The 24,242-nt window shown below is 42.2% G+C and overlaps 1 protein-coding gene across 1 annotated transcript in view; it reads left to right on the top strand.

The window, feature by feature from the left end:
* The window catches only part of LOC107188398 (LIM/homeobox protein Lhx9), a 95,171-nt gene extending 75,751 nt beyond the window's left edge, over positions 1–19,420 (top strand). The window contains exons 3-4 of the mRNA XM_015576682.1: positions 16,519–16,662; positions 19,046–19,420. Coding sequence (XP_015432168.1) covers positions 16,519–16,662; positions 19,046–19,205 — 304 coding nt within the window. The 3' untranslated portion in view covers positions 19,206–19,420. The remainder of the gene's footprint in view (positions 1–16,518; positions 16,663–19,045) is intronic.
* Positions 19,421–24,242: the final 4,822 nt, after the last annotated feature.

Genomic DNA, 24,242 nt, shown 5'->3' with positions numbered 1-24,242 from the left:
AGAGTTGTGTTGCGCGAAAGGATCAAAAGGGAGAAAGGAACGATTCAATGCGGACGAACCGTTTCCTAGCGAAAATTCTATTCACGTTTTGGTAAGACTTAAATTCTCGCCTCGTTTGTCCCCTTTTTGCTATTGTGATTCACCTCGAGACTGTATTACGCTCAAACTTCCGTAGGATGGATTTGGATGAACGAGGGCGAGAGTCGATGAGATTTTATGAAAGGATAATTAAAGCGGGTGAGGAACTACACGGTTGAACTTAATATTAGTATTTCTGAGACTTTGGTGCTTAGAATTTCGCGTTCCTACAACGGTCTTGGTCCGAAAGAGGTCGTTTAACAATTTCTAGTAGATAATAAATACTACAAGTTCAGAATAGATCTATTCTTTTATATATAACACGTGTATATAATCGGACAAAGTATCCATTTGATGTACAATGAGAATTCTATTTTATCTTTTTTTTTTTGCTGCCACGAAAAGTTGTATCTAATTGGTTTTCTTGTGTGAATCAAGTTTTGGAAATTAGATTCGGGATTTTCAACGTGCTTTCTCTCGGAGCAATCGATTTCCTTGGGAAGCGATCTCGGGCTCTCGGTTAGCCGTCGAGACGTACAAAGAGGCTCCCTGGCACGGCGCCTTTTCATCTCGGGGCCGTTCCTCCGCTCGGCATTTGTCCGTGTCTAACGTGTTAATCACTCCCGTCTGATTAGATTATTAATTGTCTTGCGTGGCAGATGGGGCCCCGGCTTCGGCGTAATTACGGCTATTACGGATCGTACAATCGCTCCGATTTAGGGAGGCGAAGGGGGGCAGCACGGAATAGATTACGTTTAGGAAAGAACTGGAACAATCTGAGATGAGATTACCAATTTTGTTTATTATATCCTCGGAGCAACGTTCCAATATCTATTAGCCATACCAATAAGTAATCCAGCATTTCTTTGTTTTTGTTGGTAAACCGGTAACACAGTTGAAATAATTTAAAATACCTTTCTGCATTTTGTTTTCGTTCAAAATCTGTAGAAAATAATGGGGAATATTTCCAAGACCAGACTTTATTTTGGTTTTTCGTAAATAAAAGGAGTACACCTAATGCAGCCAAACTAAGACGAAAATCAAGAATGACGAAATGGTGTTCATGGTTTCATTTTCGAGTTATTAATTATTGAAAATAACTAATTCTTTAAGCAGTTAAAAAACGCGGCTCCCAAGTAGAACACCCCATCGCGTCACACGTATTTCGTCCGTATTTTCAACAATTAATAACTCGTGAACGAAGCCTCGAACGCAATTTCGTCATTCTTGATTTTCGTCTCAGTCTGGCATGGAGAAACCGCCCCACGTGAAACTCACCCCCATTTTTATTAACCATCCTGTAGAATGAAACATAAATACTAAACTCCTATTTCACGCAGAACGACAGCCACCAGAACCACAGAGAATTGAGGACAGGACAGGTCTTAATAAACCGTCAATATTAACAAACATAATATTACAGATGAAATACCTAAAGCCAGGTGAAATACACTCGCGCTTGATCTCCTCATCCCCTAGGCACAAGGCCCTAGAAATTCCGCAAGATTCTAAACTATTCCCAGCGGCTTCCTGGATTCGCAAGCCATCTCCCCAACCAACATCATCAGTTATTTAAAGCGCCAACGACCCGGTGCTCCTAATTTATGAGCTTTGTTCCCGTGGCCTGGATTCTCGCGCGCAAATACACACCCCCTGTCGATCGATCCTTTTTTCCCCGCCGATCGTTCCATGTATGTAAATCGATCGTATTAATTAGCGACCCGCGACAAACCGTTCCGGTAATTGTCGTTAACAACGGCGAGATTGACACCGTATCGGAAATAATTAACCCTTTCAGACCTGGTGGTCACGTTTGTGTACACGAAGTTTCTACGCCGATACTTCGATGAGGATGAATGTTTCGGTAATTCAAACACACTCTGCCGAAGGAATACAATACGATATTGACCATTTGTCTTAATGTTGGACCTCCAAGTCGCTGCAAGTTCCTAAAATGTCCTGGCCGTTTAAAGATTCACCGCAGGAAGTGTAAAGTGCACTTGTGTCTTCAAGGGGAAAGAAACTGTTTCGTACAATTACAGCCTTAGTGTCTTGCAGATCCATATTTTCCCATAGACATAGAAATATAGACTGCGTGTCAGGCTTGGCCGGCGTCCAAACTTTAGAAAGACACGGGTTACTTTCGGAGGACTTGCTATCTCTTTCTAATATAGAAGAGACTCCAGAATCTCACCCCCACTACTTAGGTTTAAAAAGGGATGCCAAGTTCTCCGAAAGGTGTTTATATTTCTATGTTTATGTATTTTCCTTATAAATTTGAATTTTTTCACGTTCTTTCATTTGTGCTCCCTTCATGCGATACTTGAGTCCCAATGTACACACGTGGTGTATGTTTAATATCTACAAAACTATAGGACATATAAACATTTTTTTCAAACGACAATATCATTTAGACAGTCTACTAGGTTAAAATCTGTAATAAAATAGTTTACTCTTAAAAGAAATAAATTCCGTGCATCGCACAGTGGTACAGAACGCCTATTTAGGAGTTCAGGAGCTTAATTTGGGTGTAAAAATGGGAATTTCGGAAGCAAACTTGGTAAGCATATATTTAATCTTCATATTTATTGAAAACATAGAAAATTAATAAGTAATGTTTTTTAATAATAATTTTTTCATAAACAAAATAAAAACTTCCTTTTTGTACAGAGTTATCATTGTCAATCACAAGTTCTGTTAATCCAAATTATTATTAAATGACCCTACTTATTAATTTTATATTTTTGTTTAGTAAATATGAACATTAAATACATGCTTACCAAGTTCGGTTTTGAAATTCCGATTTTTACACCCAAATTAAGCTTCTGAACTTCTAAATAGGCGTTCTATACCACTATGCGTCAGGACGAATGACGCTGCTGGGTGTTGCGTCGAATAGGCGGGTTTCCAACGAGTGCTAGGATAGGGGCGGAGGGGGTGGAGCGGTACGAAGCGTTTCGCGTTATTATTAGTGAAATCAACTAATTAGAAATAGCGCGGATTGCTCGTTAAAGATCGACCCGCCGGCTGTAATCACCAATTACTTCCTTAAGTAAGCCACGCGCGCGCGCGCGCACATCTGAACTTTGCTCGTTAAAATTATTAAACGTTCCTCGTCCCTTCGCTCCGTATAGAATCTGTATTTAACCTTGATACGAGGCTCACGCCCGAATGAATTTCCCCGAGACTCGTGTATTTTCCATTAATCAATCTGCCCCCGTGTCTTCGTTAACCCCGGATCGTTTTTCCGGGGTGGGATGGACAGATCGACGGTGTGTGTCTAGTTATAAATGTCCTGTCAACAATTTTTACTTCTGTCGCGTCGGTTTTATCGCCGTGTGTTTCATTAATTATACGGTAAACATTTACTTATTCGAGATTCATTCGAGACCCTTGCAGATTTATGATGTTTCTCGTTAGATTTTCCCTTCTGTTCCGTTGGGATTCTAATTTTAGGTTACGGCGAACCTTGTCTCGATGGAAATATAGTAGCTAGCAATTAAATTTCTATGCGAGTTTTGTGTTGGCAAGATTTTGTTCCCACAAAATTCATGGTTATGCGTTTATCGTTTGTAGTTCTAGTGTTAATTCTTCTTTAAACGTCTTAGAAAATAATAACTGCAAAGTGTGATTTCTGTTAAGAAATAAATAAAGGGAAGGTTAAGAATTTCTGAATGTTTTAATGTTTATTTTCACGTCTGTAGACAAGATTCAAATTTTGCGGGGTCGACGGTAACTCCAAGGTTGCGTTCCAGGGTTAAAAGATCAACAAAAACCGCGGTCTACAGATATTTCCAGAATCATTAGGATGCTATCTCCTTCTGTCTGTCGTCAAGAGCGATGCACTGATATAGTGGATATACAATGAGCCGGAAATTGCAATGAGATTTATAGAGATTTATAGAGAATACTATTGAATAACATTTCTAACAAGAATTCCCAAGACAATTCCAATTCGTTTCCCTAGGTGTAACAAAAACACAATGTACCAATTTTTTTCTGGTAACCCAAAACCTATTGCACTATCACATATACAAAAGATATATAACAAATACAAATACCCAAACCGTTACATGATCTCTACCTCTTTCTTTTACCTCTGTCACCGAAAATTGCATTCTACGTCAGATTCCCATTGTTCGCACCGTTATGCGCATCCGCTAAAATCACAAACGATTCCCATCAACGATCTCAAATCGTCGCGCATTAACCGAATCGTAAGATTCGTCACATTAGTAACGAGGCGTTACCGAACGAATACATCGAGTAGCTTAGGTGGATCTTCTTAGTGGCGTTCGATCAGCATTCCACGCCTTTTCCCGAGCTCCTCGATATAATTAATCGCGTTTCGACCAACCGATCGACCGATTCTCACGTGGCGTTATAACGGTCCCCGGAAATTGCCGGCCCCGTTAGAGGAACGGACCACGTCGTCGCGTGTGTATTTGTCGGAATCGAAAGACGCGGCGACGCGATATCGGATAATAACGTTTACGGTGCCTCGGATCGCTTCCCGATCGGCGACTTCTTCTGCGTGTTGCGGGGCCCTCGGCGAATTGAATCCGATGAAAACGCGATTGGGCATGTAATGGGGGCATGATTAAACAGTTCTGGGCAGAAAGCAGTTACGTACACGGTACGTTATGGCGATTTCACGTGCCCCTTTTCGTTTCGAGGGAATAAACTCATTTTTTTTTCTGTGTGTTATGCTTCAGGCGATATCGATGAAGTTGGAGGCATAGTTGTGCACAATTTTATTCGTGAAAACAGTTAATGAGATTAAATAATTGTTTGTCAAATGTCTACTCATTCGAGAAGAAAATATTATGTTTTAAATTAAAAATGGCGAAGTACACTTTTACCTTTTATTCGTTATTCGACATGTTTTATTTCGATAACGAATTTGCCCATCTCTGGTTGGAGGGAATATCGATGAGAAATTATATTTTTGTTCGAGATAAATTCACAATGATTAACGGATAGGTGTACAGGATGAGATGGGCAAATTCATTATCTAAATAAAAACTATCGAATAACGAATAAAAGATAAAAATGTACTTTGTTATTTTTAATTTCAATTTTTTCAATAACATAATACTTTCTTCTCTATGTTTCTTCGTCGAAACAAATCGGCGTGTTTATAACGATCACCGGTCGAACGAGCCTCGGACGAGAAACAACGCGAAAAAGGCGCGCAACGGTGATCCTCAGTGTGAGAGAGAAAACAACATCAGTGAAAGAGAGAGGGAGAGTCGACTGGTTAGGAAGAGGGGGAAAAAAAGGAAGAAAATTGGAGGAAGAATTGAAACGTCATTCCGCGAGCAATCATCGAGTTGCCTGGCGCGCGCTCGCACCCGCGCGCGATCGGCCAGATCCTGGACAGATAAATTAGCAATTTAATTATGGAACTGTCAAACGGTAATTAAATTAATAACGAGAAACCTCGAATCCAATCCGATCCGTCCTAGCAACCTTTCGTGCTCTCTCACTTTCTCTCTTTTTCTCTCTGTTCCCTTGCACTTGATCGATATATACATACATATGCATACATACAGGCGTGTGTGCGGGCCGTTTTGAAGGCTGTCAGAAATTGCAGACAATTTTACTCCTGCGCTTCGCGGCCTTCGTTTCCTCTATCGCGATATTTACGGTTTCGTTTTGCTCCCGTTGCCTTGCCGTCTGTTTCGTCTGGGCTTTTAGTTATCTCCTCCCTCGTCACGAGCTCTCGCCTCCTCGACTTCCATGGTCTCTTTCGTTCACCGACGCGTGGAGAAAGGCTGTATGATAATTGTTTATAAATATTATGGTGGATAGTATTTTGTTCTATAAGAGGATGGAAATAATTATTGGGGGGATTCAGAAGATTGATTATAAGAAAGTTGACTTCGATGGTATTTCTGTTCCTGTAATGAAAATATCGAAGTGTAATGTATGAGATATGTCTTCCTAGTACCAGTTTCAGGTAACATAAAATTTACATGTGGGATAGGTGTTTCTTCGTTCATCGATTCTACGTGTGCAAGGCGACGGAATGAGATTCAACGGTAACTTGCCGCTGGTTAATATAATCTTAATGTGATTCGACTCCTCCGTAGGCAATGTGGTTCGTTGATGAACGATACGGAGGCACACGGCGCAAAAGTAGGATTGGACGTGGAAGTAGGCGCGTGAGGGGACTCAACCCTGAATTAGAGCCTTTAGGGTCACTTCGAACAACATCGATTAACTTTCATCAACGATTAACTCGATCAGTAGTGTAACCAGTATTATACCAACTATATAACCAACAATAAAACTTGTAACTATATGTCATTCTTAACCTATCTTTTCGTGATGAAAAATTTCATGAATAATATTCGTGTTCATCAACTAATTACAAAATCGTAATTTCATTTGTGTTAGTACTATGTTTTCGATATTTTAATGTATCACTTGATATAACACTACAGAGTATAACACATATTTAAGAGATTAGGTCATGAACAACAATTAATACTTTGACAGCCACAGTGAAAAAGGCCGTGCGTAGTCAGACACACTATATTTGTTTTTTAAAGTCATAAATCCTCAAAAATATGAGTTTAGTTAACAGAGGCTGTTAATCTACTGCGATATTAATTTTGCGCAAAAATTTTGTAACAGTCTTTAAATAATCCAGCTTGTTTGCAATATACGCGTCATCCATATTTAGGTGACGTGGCAGTCAAAGTGTTAATCGAAATTCGTCGAAGAGTCGATGAAAAGGTTGCTCGTCCACCCAGTCACGGTTCCTTCCATCGCCAAATGCAACCAAATTGCAACATTAATATTCCATCGACGGAAGAAAATCGTAAGACATTTTTCCCCATTCACGTAAGTCGTCGAATTTCGAGCGTCAACGCGATCAACAGGTTTGATCCCCTTTCGTCTCCACGTTCCCCGTTTCTGAGCCAACCTGTAGCCGGCCTATATATTCTGTCCGATAAAGTATCTCGCGGTATGCGGCGCTGCGCGTGCATACAGGTGCAGTATCTGTGACCAAGTCGTTACGCTTGAACGGATACGATCTTGCATGCACCGGGAGAGAGAGAGTAGAGAGCCCCAGAACCACGTGTTCCGGGTGTACGAGATGGAAAATGCTCGGGTGCGTCGTCGTTTCACTGAATCGGGACCGAATTTACCATTCGTTTTAACCTGAACGATGGTACTAATAACGGAAATATCATACCGAACGAGATTGTTCTGAGGAATGTACACTGACGTGCAAACTCGGCTTCCACTAGAGGAAAAAGTAACGTAAGGAAAGGGCCTCCTACCATTTGGTATTTGGAATTACTGAAATGTATGCTAAATTAATATTCGATTTAACATTTGTTTCAGTACCTGAAATAAATTTACAAAGTGATAGGTGGCTGTTTCCCTACGTTACTTTTTCTCCTAGTGGAAGCCGAGGTTGTTGTGAGGAATGTACACTGACGTGCAAACTCGACCTCCGCTAGGGAAAAATTGGCGTAGGGTCACCTAGCACTTGATTTCAGGAATTACTGAAGTTTATTTCAAATTAATTTTTTGCTTTAACATTTATTTCAATACCAGAAATAAATTTATTAAGTGGTTGGGGGTCATTTTCCTAGGCCACTTTTTCCCCTAGCGGAAGCTGAGTTTGCTCGTACGTTACTGGGGAAATCTGCGCAACTATATCGCAAATTGGTATTCGTCTGTATGAAAATCAAGGATTTTCACGGTTTCATTTACATTCGTAATGATTTCTTAAACACCCTGCAACATTGTTACCGAGTGCAAAATTAGGGAAATATTTTCAACTCAGAATATATCGTATCATAATTTTTTTAAAATAGTGGTTCACTTATCGGTACTCCAATTTTATTTAAAAAAAAAAAACATTCGGATATACACTCGAGATACTTCTTCTCCAGTGAAATCTCAAGTGTATCATAATTTTTTTAAAATAGTGGTTCACTTATCGGTACTCCAATTTTATTTAAAAAAAAAACAGTCGGATATACACTCGAGACACTTGTTCTCCAGTGAAATCTCAAACGGACGATCATATGTTCTCAACAAAATATGTATCAATCATCGCGAAAAAGAATCAACGAACCCATGCCATCTAAATTAATCTCTCTCGAATCTATCGAAAAATCGACATGGACCGCGATAACTTCAGCTACTTTCTTTGATTTTCTTTGGTTTCCACAGGACAATATCGTTGCGCCGTGTATTTACCTGTCCGCCTCAAAGGTAGAACGGTTTACGCGCGCGCGCGCACACAAACACACGCGCGGATATAAATGTGGGAGGCCTTTCACATTCCGGAGAAAATTTGCTCAGCAAGGCGTTTTGCTTTGCTCACCGCCCGGGAGAAAAAAAAAGTCCGTTTCGACAATGCATAATGCGCCGTTCCCATAAAACGATCACAGGTGTTTCTTTTATCGCGAATTATTAACCCCCGTTGCGTGTATCGTTTAAAGAACGGACGTTTTTGATGATCGAGTAGACTGCATAGTTAGTGATCGAAATGATAATCGAATCAAGAGTATCGATTCCAGACCGAAGATTATGATACCTGTTTGACGCTTCTACGAAAATATCGATACCTTGCGATACCCAGTCGATACCTTCAGAAATTATAGACACCAAAGAAGTTACATCGCATCGATTAGACGAAAGAGAGTCGTGAAGATGGTTAATCACGAGAAAATTTTGTATTGCTTCCATGATTTCGTTATTTTGAGGTATACGATCGATCTTGGAAATATGTACGACATTTTTGTAGTACCCGTCGTATCGATACTTTCGAAGTACTATCAGACAGACATCAGTATTTCGGTGAAACATCAAATATGTATCGAGAATTTCGTAAAGTATCGAACAGGGTATCGATACCTTCCCGAAGTATCAAACGAATATTGCACTTGTATCGGTTTTGGTATCGCTGTCAAGAAGTATAAGTATCGAACATTGGTACCGAAAACCTACAAATACGATACTTTTCGATACTTCTTATGCAATACTTTGGTATCGAATTCTTCATTCACATTCTTCTTTAGAGACAAAATAAAAAGTTCCCTCGAGTCTTTCTGCATTCTGTATTGAAGTTGTTTAATTCTTGACACGAACATCTTACTCCACTCTATGTAAGAGGGTTAAAAAGAAAACACGGAAGAAGGGGGAGAAGGAGCAAAGTCAACCGTGTCAAGATTTCAGTATCCGTCTTCCCCTCCGTTAGTTTTTACCCCCTCCCCCACCCCTCTTCTTTTCTTCGTTCTCTCCTCGATCGTGGATCTCCGACTGTATGCAAACCTGGGCCCCTGTCGCTGTACCTGATGCAATTAAACGCACAAACCACTCTCCCGAGGCCATATTCCATACGCAAGAACTTTGTTTCATTTTCTCCTTGCACGCTTTCTCATTTTCACTTCCCTGTTCGTCCGGGCATAAATAATCCGGTCGGAATAGAGCCGACGCCGTCTCGAACCGTTGGAAAGAGAAAGAAGGAAAGGTTCTCTCGCCGGTGTTTTGTGTCGTCGATAAATGTAATTGGGTTTCGTTGTAAAAATCGAATGTTGAACGAAGAGTGAAATTGTATCATTTCTGGTCGAAGAAAAACTAGACGGGTTGGAGTTTAAGGTCCGTGAAAGAGTTTATCGATCACCATAGACAAATTAAACGAATCGCGTAGGAAATCGGAAATAATGACTAAAAAGTTAATTGTGTTCAGTTGCACATATATACATGTATAGGGTGTTTAAAAGTGTGAATTAAACGCGGGAAAAAATTGGTCCTCATTTCCGCAGCGAGTTTTTACTTATCTTCAATAGAATACACGAAAGATTGATCGTCTTCGGGGGCTTAATTACATACTCCTATGCAATTTAACGATTTACCTTTTTTACCTCATTAAAATCGAACGCGTTTCACGACGAAGCCGTTCCAGTGCAAGTACCTTAAGACGGCATCAATCAACCACGATACCTCAGCAAGTAAAACCGTTTAATTAAAGAGTATGACTTGCTCGTTATCTATGCCTGAATCGGAACCAACATTGACCTATCGAGTGAACGACACGGGCTAAAGTGTCGTTTCTCAGAGGGAATTATTCTGTTTGCGTTTCTAATGACATCTTATTTTAAACTTCGAAAATTCATAGAACACAGGTTAACTCTCAATTACAGAGACGAGTCTGAATTTTTATTTCACTATCACATCTTGGTGGATACATTTTCAAGCTCTAATTTTCAGTAGGTACCTTCGACTGAGAGCACCTAAAGCTGCGTCCCCATTATGCCCAACAGGCCGCGTGGCATAATGGGGACACAAAATAGGCCGATCGGCGTAATAGGGACGCAGCTTAAGAGTGACACACTATTTCCGTAACGGTAATGGAGAAATAAGGTTCAGTTGTTTATTAAAAGTGTCGCAAATAATCATTGTCTTCTAATTAAGGGTTGAATCGGACTGTCGCAATAAAAAAATTACGGTCCCCGTATAAATAATTCTGTCATCGTATCGAAGTTTACAAAGTATTAAACGTATATCGATAGTTTCGAAGAAGTATCGAACGGGTATCGATATTTTCGAAGAACTATCAGATGGTATCGATATTTTCGTAGAAGTATCAGACGGTATCGTTTACGTTTGATACTATTCGACCCGGTATCGTAATCCACGGGCTGGTATCGACAGTATCGATTCGGTATCATCCTGGATTAACTACCTACAGCTAGTCGGTTTAACGGAATCGTCCGTTCTGTGGATCGATAAGTCCAAACGAATTAATTGCTTGGCGGAGGGGGGGGGGGGGGCGGGTTCGTCGATCCCGTTAGTGAAGACTCACCCGAAACACGTCCCCGTGGGATCGTGTGTAAGGCCAACGGGTCGCGCCTCGATTCGACATACCTACGTGTATCGTTACATTGGCTAATTGCGGTATAAACAGCGGACTTTACGAGGCACCGGTATACCGCTGACAACGCTCGGCAAACATTAGCCGCCATTAACGAAGATATAAGCCCGCGGTATTGATGCGTCCGCGGCCAAGGGAGATCCGCAATGTCAAGGGGGAACGACTAAAATGTTAAGATCGCCCCCCTCCCCCCTCCACAACGTGGGCCGTAATCGAACACCTGACGCGAACATTCCAGGAAATTGGCCCGAGATAGCGGCGCGCATAATGCTAATGGATGGATATTAATTTGACCGTGGCGAATACATTTTAACTAATCCCGGGGATATCGGAGGAGGTTGAGGGAGGCGGGCAGAAGCGAAAAGATGGCCTCCGCTCGGTTGTCAGTTCTGCCAATACGGGAAAAAGCTCTCTAGCATCCTCGACGCATCGACGATAAACACAACACCGGCTCTGACCGACGTGCTTTTTCGCGAAGGATTCCATATTGATGATGCGGCTAATTATGCTGGAAGGATTTCCATGCTGGGACAATAATCGAGGATACACTGAAGAGAAACTGCGTTCAAAATGGCGGATCTGAACGACTGAGCTCACTTCTCTTTTAGATTTCGTAATATAAAACGTTCGATAATTCATATTTCGTTATGTTTTGGAAGTTTGCATGCCTTTGATTACTAATTTCTTGCTAGGTAGTTTAATAGACAATATATTTGTGTGATTAGGTTCGATTTTTTTAACCGATTCCAATTCGTTCTTTGTCAATGTTCACGGAATTCCCGCGATATATCGTCGGCGGGAAATACAAATGGCGGCATGAGAGTCTCCAAACAATGGAAGACATATATATCTGGGAAACGAAAGTGATTTTTATTTTTCTAGTCACGATGGACAATTCGCCCGATTAATTCGAGGACAGAATATAACCTGATTTTTCATCGGGCGCGATCGTGCGTCGAGAGAGTTTCTGGACGTTCCTACCGTTCACACGCGCGCTACCCAAATATTTACATTGATTATTTTTTTTAATTGCTACGAGTCACGAGACTATTAATAACCATTTCAGAAAAGACTGCTGATCATAAAGCGTGGAATTTTAATGACACACAGTCGCAATCACCACGACGCGCAGGCGTCTTGCGCGCGCATACATTTTCGCGTTCCGGGGAGGAAGCATACATTTAAAGATTATAGGAACCTATAAAGCTTTAAACTGGATGGGGGGTGGGGAAGAAAATTTTACAAAGCCGATTATTCGGGCATCTCTCGAGATACCGCCTCTGAGGTCCACTGGTCTCATTCCGTTTCGTGTTCAAGGAGACAGAGAACGGGCGCGAAAACCATTCTAGAATTCGAAACTCAGTCCGATGTGCTGAGTCTTCCGGTTCATTCGATCTTCTGCAGACGTTCATAATGCGTTTTGCAGTAGTAACGAATCATTGTTCTCGATGGATGAAAGTTCGTAGTGTCTCTCCTTACGTTAATCCACCCTTTCTGACATCGTAGTCGTCTTTTTGACGCAGGTTCGCGCGCCCTTCGAGCGTTCCTGAAAAACTGAAAGGATAGGGTGGCACGTCGTTGGGTCGGTTCACTGAGAAACGAGGGAAATTGTTCTCCGTGGAAGTATGATTCGCGATTGTTCGCCCAGAGCGGGTTGTGTTTCGAGGAAATTCGAGTTGGAAGAGAGGATGTTTCTTAATCTAAAAAGAAAACTAAATAGTGTATTTAGGAATATTAATTTTAGGATTTAAAGTTCAGTTCAAGGTCGTTATACATCTCTGAACACGTTTAACGTCAGCTACAGTACGCAAGGGAAAAGAATATGCACGTATATGCAAAAAAGAAAACATCAAGCCAGGTTAGCAGTCGGGGAGAGGGCCAAATTTATTTTAAGGCAAATTTTATAATTTTAGGTTAAGTGGATTTTAGATTTATTTTTGCATATATAGTATTAATTTTTCTTTTTTGAAGGGGGGGGGGTCCAATTCGTTTCTTTTAGGGTAGAGCCAAGGACACTTTTTTCCCTGTAAGGGCGAGGGGGCTACGTGCCATGCTACGCCCATGGACGCAACTACCATTAATTTCTATAGTGGGGTCCGATCAGTTTTTTTGGTAAATTCTGAGCGATAGTTCAATATATCTAGTGCAATATTTCCTCAAATCGTTATCCAATAATTAAAGTGTTAAAAACACACGGTCGTCAGTGGGTTAACACTGACCCACAATCGTGAATGACAAACCACCGAAAATAATAAATCTAACCACCATCGAAAAGAAATCTCATCCGATACACAGCGTGGCACAACTACAAAACCACCCTAAAATTTTCAATCCTTACATATTGTTATTAAAATAAAAACGAACCACTTTTCTCAAGTGAACACAATCTATCCTTTTCTAAAGAAACATTGAAGAACCTCAAACATGGCATACTAGATTCATTTTTATGTTAACCAGAATACATAAAAATTGAAACGTTTAAGGTGCTTTTACGTTTACACCGCGCAGTGTATTACAGACTATTAAAACCCACAGTACATTCTCGTGTCACCGTAACACGAGCGTAATATTTCATACGAAAACGCAACGGAAAAATGAAGTCGTCGTCCTCGTCGGTTGAAAGCCCCGCGAACTTCTTCATACATCGTGGTCCGTTTGTGCTGTTTGTTATTTCTTTCCGTTCGTTTTCTTTTTTTCTCTGTCCCGCGGCTAGACTCGGAGACCGTTTAGGAAGGTAAAAGTAGGAGGAAGAGGACAGGTGTGTGCGTCGGGGTTGCGTGTGTACGCGTGTTACCTGGCGAAGACGCCGCGACAATTATACGCGACGCCTTATTATAATCGGTGGCGGCGCAGAGGTGCTCGTTTAAAGCAGCTGGAAACGACGACGATGGCGGTGGGGGCACCACCCGGTTACGGTCTGGGCATAATAAGGGAGAAAAGAAGAAAGGAGTACACACACCCCCGTGTCCCCGGTTTGAATATAGGATTCTACGCGGCCGCCGCAACGGGGGCTTCCTCTGTTACTGGCCTAACCTCATTTAGTTAGAAAGTGTTTGCGCGACGAGACCGGTGCAAGATTTAATTGGAAACGCCTCGTGTCTATCGCTCTCCGGGCTCGCCGCCGTCGTCGTCGTCGTACTGAAACCGCTCCCGAGAATGTCATCCTCTCCGAGCCCTCCGTCGCTGCTCGCCCAGTAATTGGTCGCCTTTCTCGCTCCATCCGCTATAGGGCTTTCCGACGACCCCCTTTTCACACACACGTAAACGTGTCTCACCTCACGGAGTCGTTTCGTTACCACCATCCCCCCTCTGATGTATTTGTATGTATGTATAAGGATTAATAGCGCAGACCCGGTCCAGTTTTATGGATCTTGTTCCGGCGAGTTCTTTTTGGAACGTTGTCAACAGTGTGCACTACACGGTGTCTTTCTGTTCGATGGTGTTACGATGGCTGCATTAAGTGCAACTGATACCGTCAAGGTATCGATACTTTTACTCGTAACTTTTATCGGAAGAAATGCATCGATAGCTACTTAAGGCACGGAAGTGTTCAGCTTCGATTTTGATGAAACTTTGTATGTCTGTTGAGCAGTAAAAAGTAAGGGACACGTATTTTTTTTTTATCGACTGAGACGCGACTTTAAGGGGTGAAACCATCCCTCGAAGTTTTTTGTTATAAACAAATTATATTTTGGATAATTTGTTAGCGCCGTATTATTCTACGTAAAAGACCGCGAACCTCGTTCATTAGAAGTTTTCATGTATTTCCTGTGGTTTTCGAGGTAGTACGCTCGGGTCGAAATTTCGAGGGGTGGTTTCGCGAATTGTAACGAAAACAATTTATCGATAGAAATATATACTGACTGATTGCTGAATATTAAGTAAATATTTGCTATTCATTATTGCAGAATCAAAACTTAGCAGTTTAAATGGTAAAAATGAGATTTCTTTTATTCTCGAAAAACACTCGCAACAAACTTATTATTATGGAAGATTGGTTCCCATGCATTATTGTTCTTCTCAACACCTTCTTTAATCTCAATGAAAAATAGGGGACAAAAATACCCGAAAAATCATTAGAAATCTTTTTCGATATTAGTAATTTATTCATTTGTATACTTGTACCACAATAAAACTATAAGATTAAAAATTTATCGTTGCTTGAGCTCCACCAACCGATGAATTTTGATTCTGGGCCGCTCGTAAGACGGTGCGAATGTCACCATCCAAGATCCACCGAGAATCAGTTGGACGACGGCCATTTCAATCCATTTTAATACGTTCTGTCCACAACACGATTTATGAAGAGACGTTATAACCAGACGTATACCGATTAGCGAATCGGATGAAAAACAAAAAACGTGTTTCACCGAACAGGTTGCACCTGCCACTCCTCCCCCTGGTTGCATATTTATAAAGTTGCAAATGGACGGATGATGCGTCCCGATTCGCGGCCGCGAGTGTATTATTAAGTCAGCGTTTCATTCGTTAAGTATATACTATTTTACGCAATTATCCGGAATAATATTCAACTGTAAAATTTTAATATACTCGAAACACACACACGCACACACGGTTAGGTGACATCCGCGAAAATACGGTACACCCTCTCAATGAGTCATAACAAGTACCGGTATATCGATCGGACAGGTTAATAAACACATCACTTTCGAGGGGTAGGTAGGTAGGAGGGGGATGGAAGCTGCTTTATCGGCGGTGCCCGATAATGCGGATAATATATATTTAATATCTGTTTAGCATACACGTCCATTTACGTTTTTGCGGTGATACAAGCTTTCAGTCAACATTAACGAATTCATAATACGCGCCTGACATAAATCTGGACTCATTAGAATATACCAGCTGCCCTGCTATATATGTATATAATGCGACGAACCATCGATAAAACCGGGAATAATTTATTTCCGCGGATTAATACCGTCCGATTATTAATATTTCGCTGTAGATCTTATCGTTTACAAGACTCGCACATTAACCCGAACGAATATTTAATTCTCTAATTTCAAATCAATTTAATCGTGTTTGATGATTCTTCTTCTCGAAAAACGACTTTACCCCCACCCACCTCCCTTGTAAATGATTTTATAAGTTACAAGCATTCAAATAAATTTTAAATATAATTAACCCCTTGCCCTACGATTTTCTTGACGTCTGCAGGCTCCAGAATTACATTGTTGTCGTTAGTTTCCCAGAAACTTCTGTAGTTATCGCAACTGTATTTTTACTGTAAAATTTAATATTAATGCCAGCAACGTTGCATTTCACTTCGACTCAAAGAAAATCGAATAATATTCTTCTTTATTGAATCAACTTTAAAATTGTCAACACGAGTCTGAGACAATGTTATAGGGCAAGGGTTTAAAATATAATATTATTTAAATATAATGAAGTAGCAATCGAACAGAGGAATGAACACGTTTTGGTCGATGTTATTTCTTTGTATTCCACGACGACAATATCACGGGAATGATGTATGCAGACTAATTAATCCATGGTATTCGTAATTGTTTCAGGATGTTCGGAAGCAGCGGTGCCTGCGCGGGCTGCAGCAACGCGATACCTGCCAGCGAGCTGGTGATGAGGGCGGGCGGATCGGTGTTTCACCAGAAATGCTTTACATGCAGTAAATGCGGCAGTCAACTCGTCTCCGGCGACAGGTAAGATCATGATCGCGATCTAATAAGCTAGTATACCACGACTGTTTCGTATAGATTACTATAGACCACGCAAACGATGTGGTAATGTTGTAAATTTAAATGTTCAATTTCGATTCGATTTCGATGTGATTCATAGTTTTTCAATACAATGCAAAATTCGAATCGCGTCGAATATGTTTCGGTGCTTGAAACTCTTGAAGGTCTTGATACCTGGTAAGTTGAAGCATCGATAAGTCAATCAAGAAAGAATCGATGTTTGATAAATTGAAATCTTGATAAGTCAATCAAGAAAATCTTGATGTCTGATAAATTGATGTCTTGATAAGTCAATCAAGAAAGTCTTGATGCTTGATAAACTGATGCCTTGATGTTTGATAAATTGAAGAGTGAAGAAAGAGTCAAGCAAATCAAGAGTCTTAATACCAGTCATTAAAGTTTCAATAGGTCTTGCAAGCTTGGTGAATATTCAGCATCTACGAAATCTGATGCTTTTTGAATGCTTTGACAGGACACTGAATATTCACCAAGCTTTCAGGACTTACCGAAACTTCCGAAACTTTCAGGGCCTAAACACTCAAGACTAATCAAGCATTATCATCCAAAATTTCTTGAGACTTCCAAGAGTTTAAGTATTGAATCATCGAGACTTTCAAGTGTTTCAAGTTTCGAATCATATTTTATGATCATAAGTGTTGAAGTGATTCGAATTGTTTGTCACATGTACGTATTCGAAATGATTCGAATTTCTTTAGAATTTATAGCTAGAATATTCGATCGATTTTACGACCTTATTAGTATCGTTTTCAATGATTGTGCATGTTACACACGAGTACACGCAATTGAAAAAAATGTCTCGAGTATCTTTGGTTCCAAGAGAAGGGGAAAACAGAGTTGTTTCGCGGACAGAGGCGGAGGGGAGTTTCGATACGAGGGAAATCGGTTGAATCGGCCGGGGATGCAAAAGGGAATCCAGTGGTACGAGAGAGGAAATGCGGCAATTAAAGGGTTCGAAAAGAGGCGTGCCGCCGGCGGTTAATTGGTGCGGGGGCTACAATTGGGGATTTTGTAATAAAGGAGGAGGGAAACAATTATTCCGGGTCTGTAATGAAGCAAACTTGTTTATGGGCATCGATCTCCGTATATATCCTGTCGCATCGACGGAATCGCGTTACCGATTGATTATGGGACTTTGTTCGACGTTGCGAATCCTTTTTCTTTGTTCGTGAATCGTGTTTACGGCAATTCTCGAATTCCAAATTTAATCTGACAGAATCGACAGTGATAGGGGATCTACAAATTGAGTCGACAATAGAATCAATTTGAAGAACCTCGGTTCGTTGTCGTACCAATAGGATCTTATTACGTCTTTCTTTGTATATTCTTTAAAATTAGAGTCTTTTAAAAGCAACTGTAACATGGACAGACCATTTGATGTTCATAAATTAAACTTCAGATACTGAATTTAGAGTAGATGTGAAAATTACTACCACCTTAAGATTGTAGCGTAACTTCAGTTAATCATTTTACGTGTTGTTCAACATAAAGATCATTTCACTTTGGAAGATAATATTATTTGTCATCTTTTTCATTAAAAAGAAATAGTTTCATACATTAAACATGACGAATTAATCTATAATTAAAATCTGCGAGCAATCCCAGTGTCCCTATAACTGTCACCTTAAAAACTAAAGTAATTATTATGTACGTTAACAGTTCACTTTGTACACTAGATATAAGTTGAATAGTAAAATTACAATTCTAGTATTATTTCCCCGTCATCTTAAATTGCACTTTCATTTGTCACCATTAATTCTTAAATACCAGATACATACAAGTACCTACATATATTTTTTTGTTTTCATGTAAATCAGAATCCCAATTTAATAATACAATATTCTGTACAACTTCTTCATATGCTCCATTTTTATTAAGTAAAATAAGTTTAGTAACAGCATTAGGGACACTGGCAGTAATTTGGGCATTTACTAGTCGTTTTTCATTCGTAAAAACAAAAAACGCTTGCTATTCTCGAATTGCGTAGCAAAAATTTACCTACTCCGTCTAGACGTGCAGCAGAAAATGTCACGTTACCCTAAACATCAAAATTGCACGCCTTAGACATTTAATTTCCCATTACAGTAAAGGCTCGATAAGAGTTTGAAACTCGGGAACGCTACAGAACTTTCACGGTGCACCTCAGATTCCACTGCTCTCCCAGTGGTGGGGATAATTAAGAAACTCTCACGAAGAACTTCCTAATCAACTCTCATGGAGCCTTTACTGTAACAATACTGACCGTCATTACCCCCCCCCCCCTATTCTCTCCTATTATTGCCATCAGTCCCCTCAAAAATCTAATCAATTTTCATTCTGTTTCGACCAGGTACTACCTACTGTCGGGATCACCGGTCTGCGAGACGGACTGGCACAAAATCGTCAAGTCCTCGAGCGTGGCTGTCGCAGCCGCCGCGGCGGCGGCCGGTAACGGTGGCGCGCCCGTCAGAAAAGGTAAGGTCGGTCGGCCTCGAAGGAGCCGCGAATGAGGCGGCAACCCGGTCGGTCGCCCGAAGAAGGTACAAGCCTCCCCGCAGCCGACGCCCGCCGTCGTACCGTCCCAGGTAGACGTTGCGGACGTCGCCGTCGGTGGGGATCCCTATTCGCCGCCACCGCCGGGTCATCAGCAGTACCACCATCATCATCACCACCATCACCATCACCATCAGATGGGCCTCGTACATCCGGGACTGGCGGTACAGCAGACACACCTGCAGCCCTCGACCTATCAGGACTGGTCTCCGTGGGCACAGGACACCTGCGACTGAACGGTACCGGCCGCCACCCTCGTCTCGAACCAGTGTGCTCGAGAGGTGTGTCAGAGCGCCGTCTGAATGGCTGAGCATCGTGTTATGGACACCAGGGAAGATGGGAGAGGACCTACGACCCAGCAGCGATGACCGCTAATGTCATCTAGTTCGCAGAAAAAAATTACCAGAACAAAACCATGTGGCCCCTCTCCCCGATCAACCCTCGGTCGTCATATCCGGTCACGGTGAAACAATGACTGTAATGGTGGTCTTTTGCAGCGGTCCCACGATCGCGACTGGATCGCGTGGACTCGACATGTCTTGTCTGTGAAAGAGACGCTACGTGTGTTGTGCATGCACAGATATACATATATATCTTATGGATTCCCGATGAACGGGGACCAAGATAGTCCGCTGGGATGAAATGGTGAATGAATTTGTTTTTTCTTTTTTTTTTTTCTGGATTAAAACAATCACTTTATGGGTGAACGTTCTCGACGTGTGTCCCTTGTCTGGTCGAAGGGAAAGGATTTTTCTTGTGCGTGTGTGCGCGCGGGGCCGTCGATCGATCCTACCCCACTTCCCCCTCCCCGATCACCACGAAGACGATCGAGACGAACTTCGATACTAGCATGTAACTCTCCGTTTTGAGTAGCCCGCGCCCGATAGCACCGCGGGCCAGATCAGCAACACGCTGTCGTTGTTGTGTCTTCACTGGTCCTCCCTTTAATCAATAATCTTTGCTCAATCACGGAGAATCGAGGATAATCGAAGCGTCTCTGAATGCAACCGGCCGTTCCCTATCCCGCGTGCTTAGCTGTCGGTCGCGTAGCCGTCACAGGTGAACACGGCAGTTTTTCCCATGGCTTCGTTCGATTCTTTGATATATGCTCATCACCGCTCAATTATCGGACCGCGGCTGATCCGGTTAATCGCATGTTAGACAGAACCCTCGACGTATTTTCGCGTTATTCTTCTTAATTAATGGATGCGCGGGCGTCACACTTGTCGCGAGAGATCGAACCGATGATATTGTTCAGACGACACGACGATCTTTTTGATACGTTCTTTTTTCGGATTTCATTATGGTCATTTTATCGGGTGATGTAACGACGATTTTGATTTCACCGTCGAAGCAGTTAACGAAATTATAGCAATCTTTCGAAATTGTGGGTGGGCGAATGTTCCACAGGTGTGTTGGTTCGGCGCAGGAGAAATATCGTTTTCTAAGGAATAACGACACGATTAGCGATAATTGGTTCGTTCATTCGTTACGTATATTTTGGAACTTTAGTAGAAGATTCTGTTAAAGAAGTCTGACGATCATACAAAACAAAGAAAAAAGATTACCGTAATTGGTAAACCCCATAGTATTTTCTATATTCTATGAACCGTTTCGCCAGTGCGTTTTCATTTTGTGTTCGAGCATTTACTTTTTAAAAAAAGGAGTTCTACGTAACAATTCCAGCAAAAAAAAATTTGTCCTGTCAAAATCTAGAATTTTCGTTAGCCTAAATGTTAAAGGAGAGTAAAAGAATCTCATAAACACCATTTGGCAAGAAGATCGATATAATTTTGTGAATCTGATTTTTCCGTGCACGCCACCGATCCAACAGTCTACCGTGTCGAAAAACCGTGGAAGCGGCGAGATCGGCGGGACCTGGCCGCGGACGTTGCAGTCCGAGGGTCCGAAAAACTTGTCACGTATGAAGCAAGAAAATTGCGTCGACCGGGTCGGATAATTCGTCGATTGAAGCGGTGGCCCGCGTCAGGTCTGCCCCCCCTTGCCTGGCCCTTAGAAAATTATCTTTCTTTGAAAATTACCGGTCCCTTCGTCGCGTCGAGCCAAGGGGAGGAGGGCCACCACCGGCTCCGTAAACTCATTAAGCGTTCGTTGTTCCCGCGATCGTTAATCGAGTCTCTCTCGCCACGGAATAAAAAAAAAGCCAGCCGGCCCAAGGTGAAACCATCGAACCAGCAAAATTATCATTCGAATCCGCCTTGTTAACGCTCCGTGTCGTCCCTTTTCTTTCCGTGACGCTACGTGGTCCGCCATCTTGAAAACGAGAGTGAAACACCACGACACGGTACGGTTCATTACGCGAATTCGTTGAACAACGAACGTCGGTCCACGCGCGTGTATCGTGTCGCCATATCACAAGGACAGAGAACGGTTCCCGCCGTCTTCGAGCGATAAGATGGCGCTGCGAGCGGCAAGATGGCGGCAACGACGAACGAAGTGCGTTCGATCGATTCGACGATTTATCCGTCGACGTCTGTCTCCCGAGCGTCGATCGCGAACCTAACGAACCATCGATGGGTCCGTCTTTCGTGATCGATCACGAACATCACAATCTTTCCAGCAAAGTAATTGACGACGGACTCTCGCGATCGAGAAATGTGAATCGAGCCCCTCGAGCAGCAACCGGGGAAACTGTCGTTGCGACGAATATACGAGAATACACCGGGTCTGCGCCGGGTAATTGCGTTTTAACAAGGCAACGATGGAGCGTGTGTAACATACTCTTTTTCTAAGTGGCAGGGTCTTCGACATCCGCAATAAACATTTACGTAAATGTATAATCGTGAACACGTTACGATGTATCTACTATCGTCCGGGCCCCCGATGTCGTTCTCGATCCGCGGCCCTCTCCCGGCTCCTCATCCCCCGTAGATTGTACAAACGCGCGCTCTCCCCCCCCCCCTCTCTCTCTCTCTCTCTCTCTCTCTCTGGCTCTTTTCCTGTTTCCGGTGTGCAGTCCCGGAAGTCGGAAGATCGCGGGAGGAACGAGAAACGACACGGTGGCTCGGGCACGTTCGAAGCTCAATGCGAAACTAAAGACACATGTTTTGGGTGTAAATCACGCGGAGATTGGCTCTCCTCGGTTCGCTTTACGACGGTGGAGTCTCTCTTGTCGATTCTGATGGGAATGGAGAGTCACATGAACACGAAGGTAAAAAAATTTATATTGAGTTTCTTTTCTGAGGGGGACAACGTCCTCATAAATACATTCCTGGTGTTCCACGATCATGCTTTTGAATATCTTAGGCGCTGTAATTTCAAATCATACATAGATTTCGATTATTACCGTAAGAATTATTTATATACTCGTGTCGCTGAGATACGAAATGAGGTAAATGAAGGATTCAGAGTTACAAACCGGATTAAATTCTCAATCAGCCTCTCCTGTTTGAGGACTAAAAACTTTGGCCTAAGTAACGGTTCCCTGTCCATAGTTACATATTTTAACCAGATTTCACATAATTATATCCCAGAATTGGTTTTCAATTATTAGAGGTTCGAACAGACCTATCTAAAGCATATTTTGCATCTCTCTTTAATGAAGCCTAAACAGGACCAACTGATTCCTCCTAGAAAAATCGACATGTCCCCGATTATGTGTACTCGGCGGAAAAAGTTTACAGGCACAACTAGACAAAATAAAGGATTCGTAGGATCCTAGAAGCCAATCGAAGCAGCCTTGTTACTACAATAGATCACAATAAACGATCATTATCGTAAATTCTCCGAAAGAGAATCGACAAGATCACCGATCTCGACTTAAAGCGACCGAACGACCGGCTCCGCTCCGTGCAACATGATCGTTACTCGTTTACTCGTCTCGTTCTTAGCTGAACCTTTGTCTCACTGACCGCCACCGCGCGCTTACGAGGATCCGAGGCGAGAAATCAGGAGAGCAATATATCCGACGATTTTGCAATGCACGAGCGCGAAGCAGCGCGAAGCCGATTCACACGCATTATTGGTGCTCGACGAGACGATCACTAACGGGGCAAGGGATCTACGTCGATCCATCCTGTCGATCCCACCTCGTCCTTCCATCGACTTCGCGCGCTTTACGCTCAGCGTGTACAGGCCGAAAAAACTGCGATACAGAGTGAAAGAAAACCGATTGGAGGAATATAGAGGGAGAGAGTGAGAGAATCGGCGCTGATGGATCGTGTAATTTAATCTTGTACATAGGGTACATTTTGTATATTGTTAAAAGTTTGTGTGATATAAATGGTTATGTATTTACTATTAAATGCGGCGATTGGGACTTCGAGCGCGCGTGCGCGCGTTCGCGATAGTTTCTCGAGAACCCAGGACCACTGGATGTCAGAGCGTGGTGTGGATCGGTTATTAAATTTTCGTTTTACGATTCGAGCGAATCTACGAACGAATTTCTGGCCAATCGTCGGAATGATCATTTAAAGGCGTTATTAAAGTTCGTAATGTTCCCGTCTGATTTCTATTTTGTACGGTTAAAAACGGTTGTTTTCTCGTTCGATCGAATACTGTGAACCACAGCTGCGGATCTTATTGCTCACGAGCAGCTAACGCTTTGATCTTCGCCTCCCGGGTTACCCCCCACTATGATCCTCAAATTGATTGGCTCGAGTCGTGGCGGGAAGACCAATGGTGGGGAGACTCGGGCGAGGCAATCTGTCGACCATAGTGGGGGTAAACTAGGAAGGAGAAGTTCGAGCCGCTGCTGCTCGTAAGCAATCAGTGGCGCGCAGCTTTGATTTAAATGATGGATCTACTTCGTTTCGAAGTGTTTCAGCGTCGCCTGTAAATGTTACGATTTTTGTTAATACGAGCGCGCGAGATCTGTTTCTTTTCTTTAATTTCCCTTTCTTTTCTTCAATTTCCATTTCTTTCCTTCAATTTCCATTTCTTTTCTTTAATTTCCATTTCTTTTCTTTAATTTCCCATTCTTTTCTTCAATTTCCCTTTCTGTTCTTTTCTTCTCTCGCGAGAATGGAACGAGG

Source organism: Dufourea novaeangliae, unplaced genomic scaffold (assembly GCF_001272555.1).
Source record: "Dufourea novaeangliae isolate 0120121106 unplaced genomic scaffold, ASM127255v1 scaffold124, whole genome shotgun sequence".
Taxonomy (NCBI): Eukaryota; Metazoa; Arthropoda; class Insecta; order Hymenoptera; family Halictidae; genus Dufourea; species Dufourea novaeangliae.
This window is presented reverse-complemented; position numbering and strand designations above follow the sequence as displayed.